The sequence below is a fragment of the Phodopus roborovskii genome, unplaced genomic scaffold (genome assembly GCF_943737965.1).
Source record: "Phodopus roborovskii unplaced genomic scaffold, PHOROB, whole genome shotgun sequence".
Taxonomy (NCBI): domain Eukaryota; kingdom Metazoa; phylum Chordata; class Mammalia; order Rodentia; family Cricetidae; genus Phodopus; species Phodopus roborovskii.
Window position 1 is genome coordinate 10,024,139 of NW_026125295.1, and position 22,880 is coordinate 10,047,018.

The following is a 22,880-nucleotide window of genomic DNA, read 5'->3' on the forward strand; positions in this document are numbered from 1 at the left end:
CTGCCCGTCTTCTGCCCTTCAACCAGTGTGCTTCCAAGGTCAGCTCTCTCCCTGGCAGCCATCATGCCTTGCCTCGGTCGTTGCCAGCTGTGGCGCTCTGCGGCAGCCCTGCTCCCTCTCACATTGGTGGCATGCTAGGTCCCTCTCCCCACGGAGCCACTGTGGCTGCTGCATCCAGGGCAGATGGCTTTGTTGAGTCACCTTAACCTCCACTTGCAAAACCTGGGCTCTTCACGCTTAACGGCTTTTTCTCTCTGCCTTAGAATGGGATGGCTCAAAGTTCTCTTTCATGAACCCACGCAGGCTCAAACACACATGCTTGCAAGTCTTCCAGACACCCCACCTCTCCCCCAGGGACATGTTTCAGTCCCCTCTTTGACAGAAGACCTAGATACATCCATTCACAGAGCATTGCAGTCTCCAAACTCCAAACACAGTCTTTCCTTGAAATTCTTCCTGTCCATCAAACGACAACTGTACAAGTTTTGGTAGCAGCCTGCACTAGTGACTTGTCTCATCCAGCATCAAAATACCTGGCTGGCAGCCTGGGGAAGGCAAGGTTTATTTGGCTCAGGAAAGTCCACTATGGCAGGGAAGGCGGGGCTTGAGGTACCTGCTCATACCGTATCCGCAACCAGGAAGCAGAGTTGCATGCTGGTACTCGGCTCTCCTTTTATTTGTCCAATATTGGGGGTGGGGGTCTTTCCACTTCAGCTAATCTGTAATTCCTCAGACCTTCCCAAAGGCTAAGTATAGACAATCCTCACAGGAATGGACAGAAGAGTGTCTCCTAGGTGACTCTGGATCCTGTCAATCTGACATTACAAGTCTACCCCTTGCCAACTTGATATCCAAACAGCAATTTTAAGCTGTAACTTCCTACCCCTTTCCATGGGTTTATGGCTATCTCAATGCAAAATACATTAGTACAACTTCAAAAGTCCCCATAGTCATTAACAGTTCCAATACCATTCAAAAGTCCAGAGCCCTCGTCTGATCTGATGCTCAAGCCGGGTCCTAGCTGTTAGTGCCTACAAAATAGTTACACGATTTCAACACATAGTGTTAGAGTGAGCAGCCCATACCCAAAGAGAGGCATGGGTGCCTGGTAAGGAAGACCAGACCTAAGTGAGACAGACAAGCCACTAGCTTCTCCTTGGTACTAAGTAGCTATAGCAGCGTTGCTATATACATTGCTCTTCTTCTGAGACTTTTAAATTTGCTCCAATTTTTCCCAGTCAAACTGAATATTTAAAATGCCTTGTGTTTTCCACTCTGGGTATCTATTAACTGTGGTAAGTCGCCGTGCCATAGCTTGAATGTTCTACTTTCTTGAATTTTCTTCCATCAAACCCATCAGTCTGTTTCCTTCAAGTTCAGCTGTATTCAAGATCTTGGGAGATGGATAGAATAAAATGGGTTCTTTGCTAGGATATAATTTGAATGGTCTCCAGCTCAGTCCTTGAGAGTCCTTGTCCCTCTGGAACCTCATGAAGGGGCCTCAGTGGCTCTCATCTCTCTCAGCATGTCTGTCTTCCAGGTTCCTTCCAAAATGTCCATTGATCTCTGCTGTGTTACAGGAGTCAACAGATTTTTTACTGGCCCAGAATTCCAAACTCACATTCCTCTCACAAAATGGTTCCAAAGACCCAAAAAGCAGAGTCAGGTGGACAATGGCAATGAGCCTGCTTCTCAGTACTGATTTTCTGTGGTTACTTCTATTGTTGCTGAGTTAAAATGTCTGATAAAGACAGTTTTAGATGGAGGGCAAGAGGTCCTGGCCTCAGAAACGTAAGCAGGCAGGTACATTGATTGGATCTCAGCTTAGCTTCAGGATGGATTTTCCCACCTCAACCCAGTCTAGACAATCCCTCACAGGGTGAGGCAAGATCTAATGGCTGAGCACCCACACCCACCGTTCTCTGGGCTCCTGGGGATTCACTGTGTCAAGTTAACAATCAAATTAGCATCACATACCCTCTTCTCTGCCATCCCAAGGCTCTACCTGCAAATGCTTCTTTCCTGACCTTTGTGCCTTCCCTCTGGTGCCGCTACTGCTGGCTCTCAGGACCTCCCCACTTGCCCAGGTTCCTTCTGGGTTTCTATTTCTGTTGCCTGTTCTCTGCCCAGAAATGGAAGATACTTTTCCGCTACGCCACAGGGATGGAGAAGTGGCTTGGTGGTTAGAGCACTAGCTGTGCAGATGACTGGGTTCAATTCCTAGCACCCAACCATCAGTGACTCCAATTCTAGAAGGTTCAATGCCCCCTTCCGGCCTTCATGGACAACACAAACATATGGTGTACAGATATACATGCAGGCAAATACTCCATACACGTAAAAATAAATCTGAACTGTGACGTTTTAGGGGAGGTGGGGAAGGGGCTTAATTTCCAAGTATGGGGGGTTTCCCACATCAGTCTCTGCTGAGTTTTCTGTCTGGGTTCTTTCTTCATGGGAATGCAATCACTTCAGTGTTTAAATGAACAAAGCTTGTTTTCTGGGATGACACACACAGCCTGTTTGGCAAATGTTCTGTGTGCACCCGTGGGTGCCCACACCGCAGCTGGTTCTTCACCAACCCTGCCCTCTATGGGTTCACCTGTGCCACCGGGAACCACCACGGGGTGCTCTGGGCTGGCGCTGAGCCACCCAGCAGAAAGTACTGAGGGAGGGGTGTGATGGGAGGTGCCCAGGGTGTGTCTGTGACTGTGAAGTGACTGGCCTCGGGCCAACCCCATTGCCATCCAGTTCTACTGACCTGTGGGACTCAGTGGCAGTTGTATCTCGCACTTGAAGGAGGCAAGTTTGAGTTGCATGTGGTGGGGGGGAGCCGGTCCTTCAAACCTTCCTTAGTTAGGCAAAGTGAGGCCCAGGCTCCACAGCCTCTGGCACAGGGAGTTAGGTCTCCCAGTATCTAGGATCCAGAGCCTTGTGCTCTGGATACAGCCCTGGAATCTTCTGGAACCTTCTGGGATCTGCTGGTGCAAGGACTTGGACACTGAGGTAGCTGTCCCTAGGAGCACCTCCCTCCTGGTGAGGGCTGCATCCACACTCGGCTGCTTCATGTCACGTCTTGCTGGGACTCTTCCAGGCAGGGCCTGTGGGACAGGCTTGTGTGAGAGACTGAGCTAACACTTGCCTCCCTTGGGCCTAGGGCTCTTCCCACGGCTGCCCTACATGGTGTGTCTCCCAGTGACTTTTGGGGAAGCCTCTGGGTGGCTAGTAGAATAGCAGGTATGGAGTCCAAAGGCACCTCTCATTTCCCATTGGTGAATGTGTCCCTTTTCCTTCTTGGGCCTCAACCACCCTGCTCTAAGAAAAAAATGGGTTGAACTTTATTCTGGTCTTTATAGGCCTGTCCCTGGTGGCTACCACTATCCTGGGTACTGACTCATGGCACTGCTTACCCCGGCCAGGTGGGGGCAGACATCATATTGTCTGGGCCTACTGATGAGAGCTGGGGGACTAACCTTGGGGTTTCAGGGCTCAGGTCATCTTTGGTGGCTGCCATTTACTGGCTGTTCAGAACATGAGCTGGATCTAGAATGTTCCACCAGGAACCCAATAAACCACAGCAGTACCATGCCCTGGAGTACCATACCTCCTTCCAAAGTAAAGGACAAAGGCCAGAGTCAAGGCTTCTAAAAACAAGTGATACCAAGCCAGCTGCCACCTCTTCTCTGGGTAAGTGTGACATGAAGATGCAGGACCACTGGGCTGCTCGGGACAGGCTATCGGAGCTCATGCTGGGAGGAGCCGGACAGCTTGCCTGCTGCCAGGCGAGCTCACAGGGTCCAGCAAGGGTGCCGGCTCCCACCCTTCCAGGCCTTGCTTCCTGGGTGGGCTCCGTGGGTGGACATAGGTTCAGGTTGGGAGGCACACGTCACTGCTGGCGGTACCAACACTCTGCTACACGTTCCCACCCACTCTGGGCTTCCCTCGGGTCAGCAGCAGCAGCGCCCCCCAAAAACCTGGGCCTGGCTGTGAGCTTCGGGGTTTCGCTTGACTCCTGGGATCCCCATCTTACCACCCAGCTCTGCAGGCAGTTGAAGCATGTATGGAGTCCGGGAGGGAGTACAAGTCAGGCGAGGGCGGCCTTTAATAGCTCCTTTAGAGTTTCAGTTAACACACAGCCAGGGTCAGGTGTGGGGCCCTCAGCATGGCTCCTGTGAATCAGCATAATGAGCACAGACCCTAAGCCAGGAATGAAGTTCTAGGGCAGCGTGAGGCAGCTGGTGGGGCGTGTTGACCTGGGAGGGTCCAGATATGAGGGCACCAGAGAGCTACCAAGGGCCCACTGTGTGTTAGCCCCGTCCCACAGCCAAGCATCTGGCCTGAGTGCAGATTGTGATGGGCGCCCTGTGCAGGTGTGAGGCAGGCTTCCCTCAGCAGAGGCTGGGGCAGGGCAGCCAGCACACTGGGGCTCAGGGCGCTTCCTTCTCATCTTCTGGGGACTCCTCCTTTAGGTTTTCCGACACCAGCTTCATCTGCTGTTGAGAGAGCACAGGACAGTGGATAAAACGCACGTCAGGTGGCAGAGGCCCCATTCTGCAGATGCTCGAGATGGAGGACTGGAACTCCAGGAAGGAGAATCGCCAGGCCCCTGCCCACAGCTTACCTCCTAAATGCCTCACCTGGCCTGGAGAGAATGATTAGTATAGGTGGAATGCCACTGTGATATTGGGGGCCTAAGAAACAGCTGGTTTTCCCCTGGATGGGGTGGGAGGGCTGTGCCCCAGAAAAGACACTTCACCAAAGTAAGGCCATGTGTTTACTCCATCCCTGTGAGCTTAGACTGTGAAGCTTGGCCTCGAGAGCCCAGGCACCCTATCTGTGCAGACAGCATTGTGCCCACAATACAGGCAGTCTACCACTTCCCTCAGTTTCTGCCCCCGCCGCCACAGGGCTGCTACTGCTACCCACGGTTCCCACAGCCTCCCTGGGGAACACCCTTCCTGCAGCGCAGAAGAACGTGGCCGGCCGTCTCTGCTCTGTTAATTGATGAGCACACAGAGGCTGCTGGTGGCAGGCATTTTAAATACCTGTGAAAACAAAAACTCTTTAAGGATGAACAGTGCTGGCCTCTGCAGGTACCAGGCATAAACAGAGTCTGCCCCTGCTTCGACAGAGATGGTCCTGGGTCTCCCCTGGTCTACATCCACACAGGGGCAGAGTAGTTTTTGACGGGAAAGGCAGGAAGGGCCTAGGGCACTGGGAAGACACAGGATTAGGACTGGCTCAGGGCCTAACCCCTGCCCAGTTATGATGTGTCCCCAGCAGAGTGATGCAGTTGGTTTGAATTAGTCCACAAACCTGCACCTTCCCCAAGGTGAGACCCTGGTTTGTCACATTTTCTATCAGCACCCAGCCTCTCACAGCCTTCCATGCCTGTCAGCTACCGACGTGAAACTGTCCAAGTCATGACAGCAACACCACAGCCCGGGTTCACCATGGCCCTGCCAGCTGGTGTCCCTGAATAACCATGAGCATTTAAAATGCCTTTATGAAGAAAGAATGAACGGACGGGTGGAAAGCGTCTACTTCCTGGCTGATGAGTAACTACGAGAAATGGAAGACTGTTAATTTAGATAGTACTGTTCAACCTCAGCAGAACTGGGCGGCTTCTGAGGCCCCTGTGAGGTGCAAGCTGCCCCTTGCGGATCTGTGGCTACAACAGGAGCAGATGACTGGACAGATGTGCAGGACAGGACAGGAGCCCCTGCTGGGATTCAGCCCAAGGCGAATGGGATTTCTTCCCTGAATGGCCACACTCTATGTGACCACTGTCCCCATTTGATCTTGTGGTTGCTGCATGCCCTTGGGGGAATACCCAATGACCACAGTCCCTCATGCAGGGTTCCAGCCTGCCTGGCTCAGGACTGCCCTAGAGACCAGTGGTGTCAGAGTTCTCAGAGCCTGTTGCTCTGCTGTGGCAGGGTTTGAGGGTGGTCAGGTTTTACAGGCAGTCTGGCCCTTATTTGCCCTGGAGCAGGGCCATGAGGGATGGATCCTAGTGGCTCAGCCAGCTGAGTCCATGTCAGCCCTGTGCTGACTCTGTGGCCAGTCCTCCAGGCTGAGGTCACCCTCACTGGAGAGTCCTGGTTGAGTTGGGCCCTAGCTGGAGGACATCTACTCTTCAGCTCTTTAGTTTCTCTGTAGCAGCTCTGGCCCAGGGTGTGTGGGGAGGAAGGGAGCAAAGTCACCCTTTTAGACATCAACTGCACTCTTTGGAGACCCTGAAATTAAAGCCTACGTAAAAGGCAGGCAGCTTAAGATAAAAGAAATAACTTTTCCCTATAAAATAGCAACAGCTTAAAGAAAGAATGGAATGTTTTTTTAAACTTGTGATTCATTCATTCACTCAAGCTCCCGAGCTTAGCCTGGGGAGGTGTGCAGCTGGCACCCTCCCCCTCTCCCTGTGAGGAACTTGAGAAGGATCTTCTGAGACTGCCCACACGTCCCCCCTCAGGCCCCTCGCTCAGCCCACACTAAAGTGTCAGGAGACCTCTCTGTTAGAAGCACTTGGAAACCTGCTTCCCATCACATCTATTGCCCAGCTTAAGATCTCTCAGCTCACTAACCCCTGGCTCCCAACATACACATTCTGAAGGAATCTGAGCGACCTTAGGCTGGTGTGTCAAAGCTCAATGTTGTTCAGGGGAGAGGAACACACAATGGTCTCCTGGGGCTCCATTCCCTGGAGCACACAGCCCTATGGCAAGATGGAGCTGGGCACCGGGTCTGCAGGGATTTACAGTCCTAGAGGTAGCTTGCTTAGTTGAGCAGGGCTGCCTGCCTGGGATAGGGATCCTGGTTCACAGGCAATGCTCACTTCAGTCCTGATTGAACCCATCTGGGGCGGGGCAGCTGTCTGGGTTTCTGACTATATCCCAAAGGCTCCCAAGAGTCCTTTTCAAATAGGTAATGCTGTGGCAGCTAGTTTAGCATCTAGATGAGGCATCACACACCTACCCTTGCCCACCTGAGAGAAACAGAGATGTTAGGATATTCCTTATGCACAGCGAACACAGGTGGTCACCAAATCTTCATATATGACTAAAATAGTATTATCCATTCAGAATGATTAGGAACTAGAACTAAAGCAATAGGAAGAGTCCCAGATGCACTTTCAAAACTACTCGTCTCTTCCAGTGTCCATCATCTATTTAAATAATGGCTTCCATTCTAACTTTACCATACATGATGCAATGTGCTTTGATCTCATCAACCCCATTCACTTGGCCTCTCAGCCCTTTTATGCTGGTCTCCCACTTTGGAGGCCAGTGACCCTAAGGAAAGCTAAGCAACCTGAGGCTCCTCTTGGCTGGGCCCTCATCTGCATGGAGCTGTGCACACCCTCCTTCAACAATGTAATACTGTCTCTTCCCTAGCAGTGCCCTGTCCTGGCCAATTTTCATTCAAACATGTCCTATTGGGCACAAGAGGTGTGTGTGTATGTGTGGGGGTGTTGAGCCTGAAGAGATTTGGGGTGTCTGTGCAGTAAGACAAACTGCATCCCAGAAAGCCATATCCCCATTCAGCATCTTATGCCTGTGCACAATTGGATATGCATATGATTACAATCAGATGCATCGTGGGAAAAGACATGCTTACTGAACAAAAGCTTGCATAATCCAAACCTGTCAATCAAAAAAGGGAACCACCCACATACACCCCTTAGCAACAAACTCCTCCTCCTGGCCCCATTTAAAAAAAAAAAAAAAGCAAAGCCGCAAAGAGTAACCTTGAGCCTGGCCGCTCATGGCAGGCGCTGTTCTCCTGCCTCACAAGCTACCACTTTTGTGAATAGAGTCTGTGTTAGTTCTCTGAAGACCACCAAGACCCTAAATACCTGGTCCAGACGGCAGCCCCTCAGTAACCCTTCCATCTTCCTGACTGTTGAGAGCCAGGCCCTCTCATGAGGGGAATGTGCATGTGTCTTTTAATTCCACTCATTCTCCTGTAAATGACGAGGCCATTCTGTGTATGCCCCCCTTTCTCTCTCTCTCTCTCTCTCTCTCTCTCTCTCTCTCTCTCTCTCTCTGTGTGTGTGTGTGTGTGTGTGTGTGTGTGTGTGTGTGTGTGTGACATTTTCTTCATCTGTCCCTGTTGCTGGCTCCTGGGCAGACCCCATTATTTGACTGGTATATACATGACTGCACAGCTGTCCACTGAATACTGACTGATCTGAGGTATATGCTCAGGAATGGTGTCTATTTTTAGTTTTCTAAGAACCCTTAACTACACGACTGGGCACCCCGCTAGCATACCCAGGGCCACACACCCACGCCTGGCCAGCATTGGTTGTTGTCTTGATGACAGCTGCCCTGAGTGGGGTGAGATGGGGTCTATGCCATCATTTCCAAAAACTGATGCCGACTGCCAAGGGTAGAGATGCCCTGGCACTCAAGTCTGACAGCAGCGGCTTCCTTTTCTGTTCCCACTCCACGCTTTGTAAAGCTGGAACAGTCTAGAATGGCTCCTCAACCATCTGAATAGTGCTCTCTTTGACCTGCTCTTTGGCCAAGAGATTACAGACACACTTTTGAGCTTTGCCATGGCCAATGTTGACAAGAGACACTGGGCTGCAGAGGTTTCCATGTAGAAGCCACAATGTCCAGGCCCCAGGTCTTGCTCCATCGTGCTTTTCAGATAGATGAGCTGATCTATCTAATAGGTGTTGAATTAAGCATACCTTTAGGATTTGTTCGTCTGATATTGTCTCTGTGTTCTGTGTGGATCCAAAACCAGCAAACAGCACAGGAGGGGAGGCAGACTGGTTGTTACCTAGCCCTAGGACTCAGTGAGAGCCAAAGTTACACTTTAAGCCTAATTACCATGCCTAAGAGAGCTATCAAACAAACAAACAAATCCTCTGATTTGCAAGCCCCTTGCCCAAGGACAGATCGTTCCTGAAGTGCTGGAGGCTGTGTTGATGGGAGATAATAAGCCACATTTCTTCCTTTCCCCTAAACAAGTTCATTTGACCCATCTTCCCAGGTGGGCAGGAGGTTCACAGGAAGGGTATACATCGGGATGTACGCTTGTCCCTGAGTGGATGTAGGCAGGACATATGTCAGGATGCATGCTTGCCCCAGACTGGACATGATGGGAAATGTGAATTCTGAGTTTGACCTTCTTAAGCTCCTGAAAAATGTGACAGATTTGGGGCCACTTCCCAGGAGCCTACATATGGACCTGGCCGGACCCCTTCCGCCCATCCAGTACTTAAACTGTGGTAGTGTCCCATCTGACTGGTGGAATTAACAACTCCCCTGGTAAATGTGTGGCTGCTGCCTGGGATGACCTGAAAGCCATTCCAATGAGGACATGGGATAAATGCTTCAGGAAAATATGGTCAGGGTGTAGTGGAGTATGGCAGATTCGTGGTTAACTTACATGTCCTTGGCAAAGGAAATGGAAACCACACTTCTCAGAGTCCTTTGGGGTCAGACAGTCACAGGCCGCACAAATAACCAGGCAACCTTCCCAGACCCTGGGTGTCTTCTAAGTGGTCCAGACAGCACTCATGCACACTTACTCACGCACACTCACTCTTGCACACTCACACACTCGCTCACACTCAAACACACTTGTGCACACACAACTCACACACTCATGCACACTCATGCACACTCATGCACACACTTGCTCACATACACTTGTGTACACTCACAACTCACACACACTTATACACACTCACTCGCACATACTCACACACACACAGACAAGCAGAGACTGTGTCCCTGTAGCTGGCTGGGAGAGCGTTTCTAACAGTGAGCTGTGTAGAAATGGAAAGGAAGCTAAGATGGAGAGAGCACCGGCTGGCTTGCCAGGCCTCCCTTGTCTGCTGCAGCCTCACTTCTGACTCGGGCGACCTTGCAGCCAACAACCCGCTGTCCACACCGCCTGCTCATGCAGATTCCTTTCCAGTTTCCTTTCTCCTTGTCTTCTCTGCTCTCCTCCCTCCCTTTCTTTCCTTTAACTTGTGACTGATGAAAAGCATTAGAATGCAAGGTGAGCTGCTTGGTTCCTCCTGACTGGTAGATTACCTGTTCTGTTCTGGCTCTGGGGCTGCAGCTCTCCCAGCACCCCCTCTGCACACACCAGCACCCCCTCTGCACACACCAGCACCCCCTCTGCACACTCCAGCACCCCCTCTGCAGGCCTGGGCTTCTCCCACTGGGTACGCTACTTTCATGTCGGAGCCTGTGAGGAAACCTTCCAGTCCTTCACCACGCTATGCACTGGCGTTCCAAAGCCTCCAGTTTCCCGCTCTTCCTGTCGGGTGTGCCCCAACATTGCCTTCAGTGTCAAGTCTGCCCATTGTGGGCACACTCTCCTGACAGACGCCACGCTGTGGGCACTCTCTCCTGATGCCACGCTGTGGGCACACTCTCCTGACAGAGGCCACGCTGTGGGCACACTCTCCTGACAGAGGCCACGCTGTGGGCACACTCTCCGGATGCCACGCTGTGGGCACACTCTCCTGATGCCACGCTGTGGGCACACTCTCCTGACAGAGGCCATGCTGTGGGCACACTCTCCTGACAGAGGCCATGCTGTGGGCACACTCTCCTGACAGAGGCCACGCTGTGGGCACACTCTCCGGATGCCACGCTGTGGGCACACTCTCCTGACAGACGCCACGCTGTGGGCACACTCTCCTGACAGACGCCACGCTGTGGGCACACTCTCCTGACAGACGCCACGCTGTGGGCACACTCTCCTGACAGACGCCACGCTGTGGGCACACTCTCCTGACAGACGCCACGCTGTGGGCACTCTCTCCGGACACCCAGGCTTCTGACCAGCCTGTGCCGCTCCTGCTGCTTGCCCGCCCCCTGGTGGTTACACTCCCTGCTCACACTATGTCCTATCCTATCCTCCAGTGTCACTGGCTCCTGGATGGTGGTGTTTGGGTGTGGCCTGCTGGGCTTCCTCTCCTCTCTGTCTTTGGACATGGGCATAAGAGACTGTGGTGCCTGAAGCAGGGGCAGCCACCTTGAGACCATGAAGAAATGAGCATGCCGAGGACAGCGAGGTGTGCAAACACAAAAATCCTGCCTAGGCCTTTAAAGGCAATGCTCAAGTTCACTTCATGATTTTGACTCTCTGTATGGAAACCACCCAGAGCTATTCTAGGCTCTTAAGCCCTAAAACCTCTCATTCTTTTGGAAACTGCTGGGTACCCTCTCCATTGAGCCTGTGGGCACAACTCCACAGAGTGGGAAGGCCTGTCTGGGCATTGTGCTAACCCTGCCCACCTTAGAATCTGAATGCCCTCAGTCACACTGTCTGCTCTTAACAGGCTTATCCTGGGGACTCTGAGATTCTTTGTACTCTCTGGTGTTAGGCCTGGCTTAGAATGCTAAACTGTGGGCTTTGCCATCCATCCCATGTAGCTGCTTTCCCTCCAGCCGGTTTTTACCTGGACTGCTAAGTACTTCAGGACCTCATGAGTGAGCTAGCTGCCATGGACCAGGGTTCTTGTACACTTTCCCTGGCCCCTCGCCAGGCTCCTCCCACAGGCTGGGGCTCCTTTCCCATATCTGTTTCTATTGCAAGGAGATGAGCCTGACTTAGCACCCTCCCACCCCCTCCCAGCAGAGTAGGGAGTTCCCAGAGGCTGCAGCCAGGCAAACTTTCTGCCACACACTTCGTTTGCACGAGACAGGAAGTTGTCCTGTGGTTAGGTAGACTGGCAGACTAGCTGTCCACTCTGGAAATCTGATCAGGAGCCAGCCGGAATCCCACTGGGCCTCCCCAGGTTTCCTCCAGTGGGGGTTGTGGTCCTCCCTTTCTGTGCTCAGCCTTCCTCCTCCAGTGGGGGTTGTGGTCCTCCCTCTCTGTGCTCAGCCTTCCGTTACAGAGTTAGCTGCTTCCCTCACAGTAGCACAGACTTTTCCCTTTCCCTGTACAATTCTTCTCCCGTGGCCTCTTGACTCTCAGCCTCTTCTGGTTGATTGTTTCCCTGGCTTCCTCTCTGAACTTTTTCCATCTTTCAAAGGAATACATAATCTTCTACAAACAGTAGATCGGCTAGAACTTAAGGGGAATAATAAACAACCATCCCCTGAATTTCCTACCTTGATAGTTTCCTGCTTTAAGACTGCCCTTCCCAGCTTTCCCACAGACTGCACACACACACACACACACACACACACACACACACTCTCTCTCTCTCTCTCTCTCTCTCACATACACACAGTCACACACATACACACACACTCACAGTCACACACACACAGACAAAATGTTCCTTCGCCATGAACAAACATGGACCTATCTAAGAGCAAGCCAAGCCTCTCTTTCTCTCAAGAGGCCTCAAGATTCTTCCCATGCCACGAACTCTGGAGGGCAGGTCACAGGGCAGATGTCCACTGAGGGCTTTGAGGATCTGCAATTCTGTGGGGAATCCTGACTGGGCTTCCGTTCCCACCAGTGTATAGAAGGACAGCAGAACACAGAATTCCAGGACGGGGCACTGAGCTCCAGGGGCGGGGGTGACCCAGGCATAGATTCCCGCAGATCCCTGTCTCTCTCCCATTTTCCCTTCCTTCTCCTTCTCTCCTTCTTTCTAGTGGGATCTTACCATGTAGCCCAGACTGGCTTCAAACCCTTGCTCTTCCTGCCTCTACCTCCTGTCTGAGACCTATACCTTATTGTACAACGTCTCTGAGATTTGGCCTTGTTTCCCCTAGGACTTGCACTCAGGTCATGACCTTCTTGGGGATCAAGTGTGGGTCTGAATTGGTTTCCTGTCTGTTGACATGCAGCCCTTCCAGAGAAAAGTGCTGCAAATATCTCCTCAAACCTGCAAGCTCTGTTGGAAGCCAAATGCTTCCTGCTCTGCCCCCCTCCCCCACCGCTCTTCCCTGCCCGTCTTCACTGTGCTCTGCCACACACTCTGAAAACATTAGCTTTAGTTAGTCTTCAGTTTCCTCCTTCTCTTCAGAGCTTGGCTTCCTCAGGTCCTTTATTTCCCTCGTCAATTTTAGAATCACACTTATCAGCTTCTACAAAAACACAGATCAGGGGCTGCCAAATCCTCAAGACACAACAGTCAATGCTTTTCTAGTATCCATCGCAGGGGGTCTCTGCTGCTCTATGAAGGGGCAGATGCATGACCTATAATGAATGGGTGGCTGCATTCCAGACCCCTGGTACCCTCCTGCAGACTTAGTTTCCTATCGTGGATAAATTAGAATCTGGGAAAATGAACAGTCTGACGGATGCTTATTCAGGGAGAAATTACTTACAATAGAAACAGATGACTGCTGCAGGTTCCCGTCCCAAGGAGGCCTCCAGATGCTCTCTGTCTGCAACCAGGACCCCAGACCTAGTCCCCCAGGTCACATCTGCACCTGTCCCCACCCCAATGGGCATGGTCAGGGCAACAGGTGTGGGCGGGGTGGAAATAGCACTACAGTCCCTACACATGGTCAACCACCTGTGAACAAGGACCTGTGTCTCTTCGTGTAGATGCCTTGTATCTTTTTCCTCTTCATTTCTCAGCTTGACTCTGCCAGAGTCTTTAGCACAATATCGACTTTCCTCCTATTGGCTCTCACAGCAAGCAGCCAGCAGTCACCCACGCAATGAGAGCATTTATGGATTCATCACTGATGCCCTTCTTCAGCTTGCGAAAGTTCCTGGCGCTGTGGCACATCCCACAGTTCAGTGATGTCACTCCTCATCTCTAAAATTTTGCCCTGTCTCTTGGCTTCATTTAAGTTTATGGATGTGTCCTTAAATTTACTAGTTTTTTTCCTAGTGTAACATCTCATCTGCCGCTAATCCTACTTACCGTGCTTTCTGATCTAAGGCTTTAACCTTTAGAAGCCAGACACACATGTCCAATCATTCATGTCTTTGTGTAACTGCTCTAACACACGGGCTATGGATTTAATGACCACACTAACATCTTTGCTGACTAATTCTGTCGTGGGCTTCAGCTTTGGGTCAGTCCAAACTAACCGGCTCTCCCCACAACTGTATGTGAGTGTGTCTATATTCAGGTAAATGTGTGTATTGTTCTGGGACACGGTTATAAGGTCATGTCTTTGTGGTTTGTCAGGTGGGTCCTCAGGAGGGCTCGGTTAGGCTATCCCCTAGTAACGTGACTGGCTTTCCGAGTGTCCTCCCAGCTCCACATGAGTTCAGAGCTTTCTGTCTGCTACAGGACAGCACTGCCCAGCCCTGCACACCGGTCCTCCTCCTCCTGACTGTCCTCTCCTCCCTTCCCTGGTCGATTTGCTCACGTTTCCTGCGGGCCATGCAACAGAGTCTTGGTGGACTTCTGGGGCTTTCTATACACCCTACTCTTCCATGGCTCTGCCTGTCCTGGGAGCCTCGGCAGCCCTGGTCTCTCTGACCCCTCAAGGTGGCAAACCTGAGTTAGACTAAGGGGCCCACTTGTCCCTGGAGCACTGGGCAGGGTCAAGCTTCATTTTTAAAGCTAATGACAAGATCTTTAAATTATTTAAGTACATCTGAGACTCACTGTCCTGTAAATAAGCGTCTAATGAGTAACCACTGGCCTCTGTCTTCCCTGCTGCTCCAGCTGCCTTGAACAAATGGACCATCGGGCAAAAGCTTGTGTTATCACCAGACGTCCCGAACATTACACAGTGCCCCGATGACTACAACCGAATACAGTAGCTACTGACAGCACTGTTGAGGCCAGCGCTGCCTCAGTTTGAACTGGACATGTCACAATCCTCAGTGACACCTGGGTGACTCTGCAACCATTTCTACTTGGGGCCAGCGTGGGGAAACTTCCCCTTGGTGGCCTGGAGAGGCGCTGCTGTGAGGAGTGTTAAAGGCAAACACAATGTTCATCTGCACATGGTCCAAACACAAACCTTTACTTGTGTACTGGGGTGAGCTCTTGGCGCTGCCTGCTCGGGTGAGCGCTCTGCAGAAGGCTGTCTCTCCCTTCCCAGCACTACTCCTCAGCTCTGGCTCTTAGCAGCTTTCCATTTCACAGAAGCTTCTAGATGATTGAGGTGGTTAGCTGACAGTGCTTTGGTTTTCAACATTCTTAATGGACTCGTTTTCATACATTTTCCCTTTTAAAACAGAATGGTTTATGGAGGAGGTCCCTCCTTCCCCTGCCCAGGAACGGCTGAGGATCGAGTTTCTGGAGAGAACGCAGCAGCTGTGCGAGATGACTTATGCTACAGGTTTCTTCTACCAGGGAACCCGGGCCCCACAGGAAAGAGAATGGGTGGTCCAGGCCCGAGGAAGACAGAGGTGGGACCACGCCCAAGGCGGAAGTCGATGCTGAGCCAGGTCACTCTCCTTGGCCCTCTTTCGTGGTGGATCAGCCTGCCTGTCTCTTGGAAGGAAAGAGACACTGGGTTGGTATCTCTAGTGTCAAGCCTGTTGCTAGCAGAAGAAATTGAAAAGTCAGACCCAGACTGTCTTGTCCCTCCAAGTATCAGGTTCTCTTCTTCTTTCTTGGTTTCAGTTTTTGAAGCAAAGTCTCAGTATAAAGCCCAGGCTGGCCTCATACTTGTGATCCCCCTGACTCAGGCTTCTGAGCGCTGGAAGCCGGCGTTGCCATCCCCCGTCCTACACTCTCATGCAGCAAGCACAGCAAATACTGAAACAAACACTAGCTCCAAAATCCCTCATGGTTTTAAGTAAATGGAGGCTTTAAAAAATGGCTAAGATTTGTACTATAGTTTTTAGCTGCAAACTGAGCTAATATTTTCTAAACCCTCAACTCTCACGTGTTGCTTGGATCTTCTAGCAAGCTGTTTCTAGGTTTTCAGGATTCCAGTGCTTTCGTCACAAGGTGAACTCTCAACACCAAGGCACAAGCTTTCATGGGATGGGGGGTGGGGTGGGGATCCTAGGGAAACAGATTGGCATTCTTTCTTAGGAGGATCTGTGTGTGGGAGGCAAGGCGAGGCAGAGAGGTAATATGATGGTGGCCACCTCTACCCAGGAAGTCCACAAGGGCTGAAGGTTGGTGTCCACCATTCAAGCTGGAGCCAGGACACCACTGTGATAACACAAAAAGGTGGGGGTTTGGGAAGTGGCTGAGCCATCAGGAGTTACAGAAACAGACGGGCTGGGTACCAGTTGCAGAATGTTTCCTGAGCATGTATGAGGGCTGAAGCCCTGAATTCACAACAACAACAACAACGTGTACGTGCGCATACCTACATACATATGGACATGCTTACACACACACACACACACACACACACACACACACACACACACACTGGGGGATGGCGGTGAGACACAGAGAGAGACAGAGGCCTGAGCAAGCTGCCTCTGCCCTTGACTACGTGAGCTTGCAGCAGCAGCAGCAAGGACATCTCTGAGACTGTGAGCGAGGCCTCTCCAGACACAGAGTCCAACAGAGCCGTAACCTTGGCTTTCTGGCCTGCACAACTACAAGCAATGCACATGCGTGGCTTATAAAGTATTCAGGCTAGGGCATTTGGTCACAGCCCCGAACCGACAGAGGCAGCGTCCCACCGACTTTCCAGGAACTCGCTGTGTAGCGACTTTATGGATTCTCAGCTTTCCTTCAGCTCACAAGAAGCTGGCAAATTATTCCTTAGCACATTTTAATCTCTATGCTTTTGTTCAAAGGTAGAATTTTAACCTAAAATACATGGTTCCTACTGCCTAATTATTGATAAATTCATATGACACTGCTCGATTCTCAATAGCCACTTTGCCAGAGGTAATTGCCTACTTTTGGAACTGGAGAAAAACAATTTTCTTTTACTGACTTCAAGTAGTATAGCAGCTAAGGTGAAATATCTAATTGAAGGTGTGATGTGAAAAAAAGGAGGAAAATGGACCATAAACCAGAACTTGCTCCACTGTCAGCCCCCATCCCCAGCCCAGCTCTGCCCTCAGCAGCCTAAGGGTACAGGGTCCCCTTGGGGACCATGAACAGAGCACCCTAACAGTGCAGACAGAGAGTCTAAGGAACCAGAGTGAAGCAAAGCCATGGGGTTTATCAGGAGCAAGGGATGGTGGGAGAGGGGGGAGGGGGAGGGAGAGAGGGAGGGAGGGAGGGGGAGGAAGGGAGGGGGAAAGGGAGGGGGAAGGGAGAGATGAAGAGAGGGAGGGAGGGAGGGAAGGGGAGGAAGGGAGGGGGAAGGGGAGGGGGAAGGGAGAGATGAAGAGAGGGAGGGAGGGAGGGAAGGGGAGGAAGGGAGGGGGAAGGGGAGGGGGAAGGGAGAGATGAAGAGAGGGAGGGAGGGAGGGGGAGGGAGGCAGAGGGGAGGGAGGGGAGGGAGGCAGAGGGGAGGGAGGGGAGGGAGGGAGGGGGAGGGAGACAGAGGGGAGGGAGGGAGGGAGGGGGAGGGAGACAGAGGGGAGGGAGGGAGGGAGGGAGCAGAGGAGAGGGAGGGAGGGAGGCAGAGGGGAGGGAGGGAGGGAGGCAGAGGGAGGCAGAGGGGAGGGAGGGAGGGAGGCAGAGGGAGGCAGAGGGGAGGGAGGGTTTACTTAAGTGAAATGCAGTTTGAGTTCAGGGATGAGAGCAGGGTGGTGACAGGAGCCCAAGGCTGCAAGCACCCTGGCCCTAAGTGAGCACCTGTTTTTCACGTCCTTGGTGGGTGTTTCCCTAAGAAGAAATGCACTGGCTCCATCACCAACTTCCATTCCTCAGCCTTGTTAAAGACCCGGCTGGACTCTGGAAGGAGGGTTCTCCTTCCTACCATCCCCAGTTCCTGCCTCTGGTCCCTCCCTCCCCTCCCTGCTCCTCATCTTTTTAGACAAGCACTCACTCTTCCGTCTGGACTGGCATGGAACTCACTATGTAGTTCAAGCTAGCCTGGAACTTGCAGCCATCCTCCTGCCTCTGCCTCTGCCTCTGGAATGCCCTATTTGCCGGTCTGTGGGTTCTGCCTCACCATCAGGATAAAAGCACGGTAACCCTGCATGCTTCTATGGAGAACATGACTGCATGAGAATTACAGAAATGCAGCTCACCCCAAGACTAGCTTGCCCCAGGACGAGTCCCATCTTCTTGGAAACTGCCCCATGCCACCTGCCCAGGGCTCCTGTGCAGCCTGGGGTGGCATGGGGCTCTGCTGCCGGCTGCGTCTTGTCTTGAGGGCTGCTGTGCTCTATGCTGACTCAGCACACAGGGAACAGCCACCATGTGTCAAAAGCCAGAACAGCAGGTTCTTTCAGCCCCATACCCGACACCGCGCTTTTGGACACTGTAAACTTCACGGATGCTGCCACACTAACAAGTCAGCAGCACAGGAGAATGGTGTCCTGTGCACCGCTTGTCGCTCACAAGAATCAGCTGTGCATGATACCGGTGGGCTTCCACAATCTGTAAACCTCTCCCTGTCCTTCCCGATGGGCCTAGAAAGTCAAGATGCTAATTCCACCACAACATTCCAAACTCCTTCCCTACCTGTGGGAACATGGTACCCATAAGGATGGTGCTGGCTTCTCCCATGGCTGACCACTGTGGGTCAACCCACCCCACAATGCATATGCTGAGTCTAGCCATGGGGATTCTTCAGGGATCACCTGGCTAAAACCAAGGCTATTTGACTTGTTACAGTTTACATGTCTCCTATGCCATAGCTCAGACGTGACCCAGTCCTGATGTGGGATGCCCTTCTGTATTCTGCGAATATGTGTTATTACCATTGGTTAATAAAGGAGCTGGTTTGGCCAATAGCCAGGCAGAACAGAGTCTAGTGGGAGATCCAAGCAAAGATACAGGGAAAAGGCGGCAGAGTCTGGGAGAAGCCATCAGTTGCCTAAGGAGAAAGATGTCCGGGCATCACTGGTACGCCACAGCTACGTGACAATACACAGACTAATAGAAATGTGTTAATTTAAGTTATAAGAGCTGGTTAGTAAAGCCTGAGCTAATAGGCCAAACAGTTTGTAATTAACACTAAGCCCCAGAATGATTGCTTGGGAACTGGCAGGCAGGAGAGAAACTTCCAGTTACACAGTCCTCAGAGTCACAAGCTTAAGAGCTCTCCCAGAATCCCTTGGCCTAAGGATGCTGCCAAAGGATGCAGGTCTTGCTGTGTGCTGGTGATGCCTTTAATCCCAGCACTTGGGAGGCAGAGGCAGGCAGATCTCAGTGAGTTCGAGGCCAGCCTCGTCTACAGAGTGAGTTCCAGGACAGGCTCCAAAGCTACAGAGAAACCCTGTCTTGAAAAACCAAACAAAAATGGAATGCAGGTCTTATTCTCTGACTTTCAGGCAGGGGCCTGCAACCTCCCTGGAGAACAGGAGCGGGCTGTGGAAGCAACGGTTACCTCACCTTTTTGGGGATGGGGGTTAGCCTCACTGGGTCAGGGGATGATATCACCTCACATGCTCCATGGCTGGAGGGGTCTTTGAGGAAAGAAGCCGCACATCAATTTTATCAATTTTCCCTTCCTTGTTTGCACTTGTCAGGAATGTGGCCAAGATGTCCAAACCTAAGCGCAGAGTAGGGTAAGAGGGAAGGTGCTCTCCGCATCAGCAGCACAGGCACACCATGAAGTAACACCTGGGTGCCCCTCTGCCCCTCCACGTCCGGTTGCTTCTCTCAGCCCCCTGGGGTACATTCACTTCTGCGCTCCTACAGCACAGCAACATTTAGAAGTGACCTAAGCCAGGACAGGCTGTGCACACCTAGACCCAGCTACTTTCAATCCTGTGGCTAAAGGATCTCAGGTCAGAGGCCAGCATGGGCAACAGCAGGATGCTGTCTCAGAGTGAAGAGGTCCAGTAGAGCAGTTCCATCCCTGGTACCACAGGCCCATGCACATATACATATGCACACATACCTACACGCACACACATGCACACATGTGCACATTCATGAATTCACAACACACATGCACACATGTGCGCATTCATGCATTCACAACACACATGCACACACATATCTTTGTCACTTCTTTTGAGAACAGTCATTCAAATCTCAATAGGAGGATCAGGGTAGACTGTCAACCTTCCCCTCGCCAGCTGTTACCAGAGGAAACGCCCACACATATACGTTAACATACAAATAAATGAATGCAAAAGCTTGTATAGTGCGTACTTGAAAAAAAATTCAACACATTAGTAACATTTCCTCTTGCCCCCCACCTCCCACCAAAAAGCAACCTAGATTTAATCTGTCTCCAATGAAAACAAACTTTATCACGAGTGAAAACGGACAGGGTAGGCACTGCCTCTCAGACATAGGTTAGTTCATTGTCTCACACTGTCAGGAAACCCAGACTTGCAAATTAAAAATATGCCTGTCAGTTTCTGCCAAGACAATGCAAACAGAAGAGTAAAAAATTCCCTGCTGGAGTGAGGCTCTTGATGGAGAGACAGCCACTTACGTTTCAAATCACACGATAGGAGCTCTCTCCCCCCACACAGGCTTGGGATCACGATCTGCACTACAGCCTACACCTTCCTAGCAGAACTGCCCTGAGGGCTCTAAACCAGAGCCAGCAAGACAGCCAGACAAACCCACCTCCCAGATGACCAGGAAACACTGGCTTTTTCTCAGTCACATCCACAGAACAGGGAAAAACACGAGGAATGGGCTACTGTAGCAGCGCGAGAAAAACTAATGGAATCAGTTGTCTGGTTTTCTGAGGTTTGCTCCCTAGGAGGTCTCACTCCCATTTCATGTCCTCCGTAAATGGTATTACCAAGAGCACCTAGCTAACTGTCTAGGAAACTTGTCCCAGTGAAGCAACCTGAGTCTTACTTCACGGTCATTCCAGAGATCACAGGGTCAGAAGGACCCTAGCCAGTCTCCTTGTCTACCTAGGGTCCCAGGTCTAAATAGGGCAACTCACCAGCCACTCAGGGGCCAGTCCAGGGAGGTGGATGTGGGTTGATCCACAGATCGTGTACCTGACAGGTTATTTATGTCCCACACCCAGGACAATGGCTGACTGAGTTGTCCATCAACATATCAAAGTAGACACTGACCACCAGGCTCTCTCTGGGTCCCTCAGTTTCTACCTGCCCCCACCCTTCCCCTGCTGCCCACACCTATGTAATGTAGCCATTTTGGTTACCTGGCCCTTTTTTGGTCTATCCTTTGCCCTCCAGGTCAGTCTTAGCCTAGGCTGCCCCTCTTGGTTCTCGACTCCTCTCCTCACATGGTCCAGCTCAGTCTGGCCATGCTCGCTCTGGACTCCCTCAAGGGTTAGCTCATCCCACCTCTTGGCTCTGGCCCAGTGCACAGTATAAAGGGGCAGAGATAGCCCAAGATGACCTGACAGCAACACTGGCATCCAAGTTCAAGGACTTCCACTGCATGGAAGTTGGGGCCTAAGGCGGAATATGACGGTGGAGAAAATAAAGTCAACGATCCCGTCCCAACGCTTGACTTCACTGATTAAGAACACATCTCTGGCTGTGTGGCTGTGCGTGTCCACTTCCACCTCTTGGTACTGCCCACGCTGTGCCTCTGTGGTCTGCACACCCAGAACTCTGCAGCAGCGATGGTACGCCTTTATGTCATCTTTATGACTATTATGAAGGACGAGGAAGTTAAGGGAACACAGGCCTCAGAGTCAGAGGCCTGGGGTGGGGCGTTTGCTTTTAGCCAAGCCTTTCTACTTGAATCACACAAAGAAAGAACCTCGGTGTGCCCATGTCCAGCTTCATCAGCAGCAAACATGGCCAAACTTGGGTCATGGGTCAACAGCTAGCCTTTTGCCTGGATTGCTGGTATATAACAAATTAACAAATCATTACCTCACACTTAATGTAGGCCAGGAATGTGGAAGCAGCTAGTGGGCTTCGGTCAGAGCTCCTGGAAAGCCTCTGGGAGTGGAGTCAGACTGTGGTCAGCAAGCTGGCATGAGGCTGACGGAGGTGACTCCGAATGAGCACATCGGTGTGCAATCTGCTTTTGTGAGTGTGCCATTCTTTTCTGTTGACAGACTGTGTGCAGGACTCGGCACTGTGACAGAGGCTACCGGTCCACACATCTGGGACTTCGCTGTCTGGTTCTTCTGTTGCCAACTTCTGGGACAGAGAATCCGAGGTGCTCAGGGCAGGGCTGCTGGCAGCAGGCTATGTCCCTTGTCACACGGGTCTCTGCTGGCTTCTTGGGTGTCCTTATGACATGGCAGCTCGCACTTGCCAAGAGCAAGTGACTTAGGAGGGAGAAGGCCTTTGTTTTAATAGCCCAGCCTCTGAAGAGACATGCATTTACTGCTGCAGGACTGTTCTGGATACACAGGCCACAGGGACAGGCGAACCTCACAAAGGTATGGCACCGGTGGCACAGAACACTGCAGGCTCTCTTGGAAGCTCACAGCACACCCTTGGACACGTTCCTACTCTGTGAGGTCAGGGGTGGGGTCATGGTCATTTCAACAGGGATCTTCTGCTCTTAACACTTGCCAATCATACCGCGCAGATTCTGTCTCATCTACTTCACGTTTAAGCTTTGATCATCACATGTGGTCATCCCTCAGTGACAGTGAGGGATTGCCTTCATGGACAGAAAAGTCCTTGCACCAGTGACCCCAAACCTGACCCATACATCCTCCCCCAAGTCAACCACCAGTACCTACTACAATGAGGACACTACGAAGACAGATGTGTCATACTACTTAGGGAGCAATAGCTAGGAAACACATTGACCCACAGACACAGAGGGCTATCTGAAGTGAGTATTTGTAGAGATGAATTTTAATTCCCTGTATTTTCATTTTGAGTTACAACATTGTGGTTTGTGTTTTTAAAACTTCCCCTTAATTTGGTAGTCTTGGTGATTTTTCAAATAATTACTGAATTCAAACAGTCCCTGTGTTCTGCCTCCTATGTTTGGGGGAGGGGAGAGAGAGAGACAGAGAGACACAGAGGAGCAAATGTGCAGTTCCTAGAGGTCCCTCTAGAAACCCATGTCC

General features: G+C 51.5%; 1 protein-coding gene across 1 annotated transcript in view; it reads right to left on the reverse strand.

Moving 5' to 3' along the window:
* Window positions 1-4,084: 4,084 nt before the first annotated feature.
* The window catches only part of Ano10 (anoctamin 10), a 110,257-nt gene continuing 91,461 nt past the window's right edge, over window positions 4,085-22,880 (reverse strand). Inside the window, exon 13 of the mRNA XM_051202817.1 lies at window positions 4,085-4,493. Within this exon, the coding sequence (XP_051058774.1) occupies window positions 4,428-4,493 (66 nt within the window). The 3' untranslated portion in view covers window positions 4,085-4,427. The remainder of the gene's footprint in view (window positions 4,494-22,880) is intronic.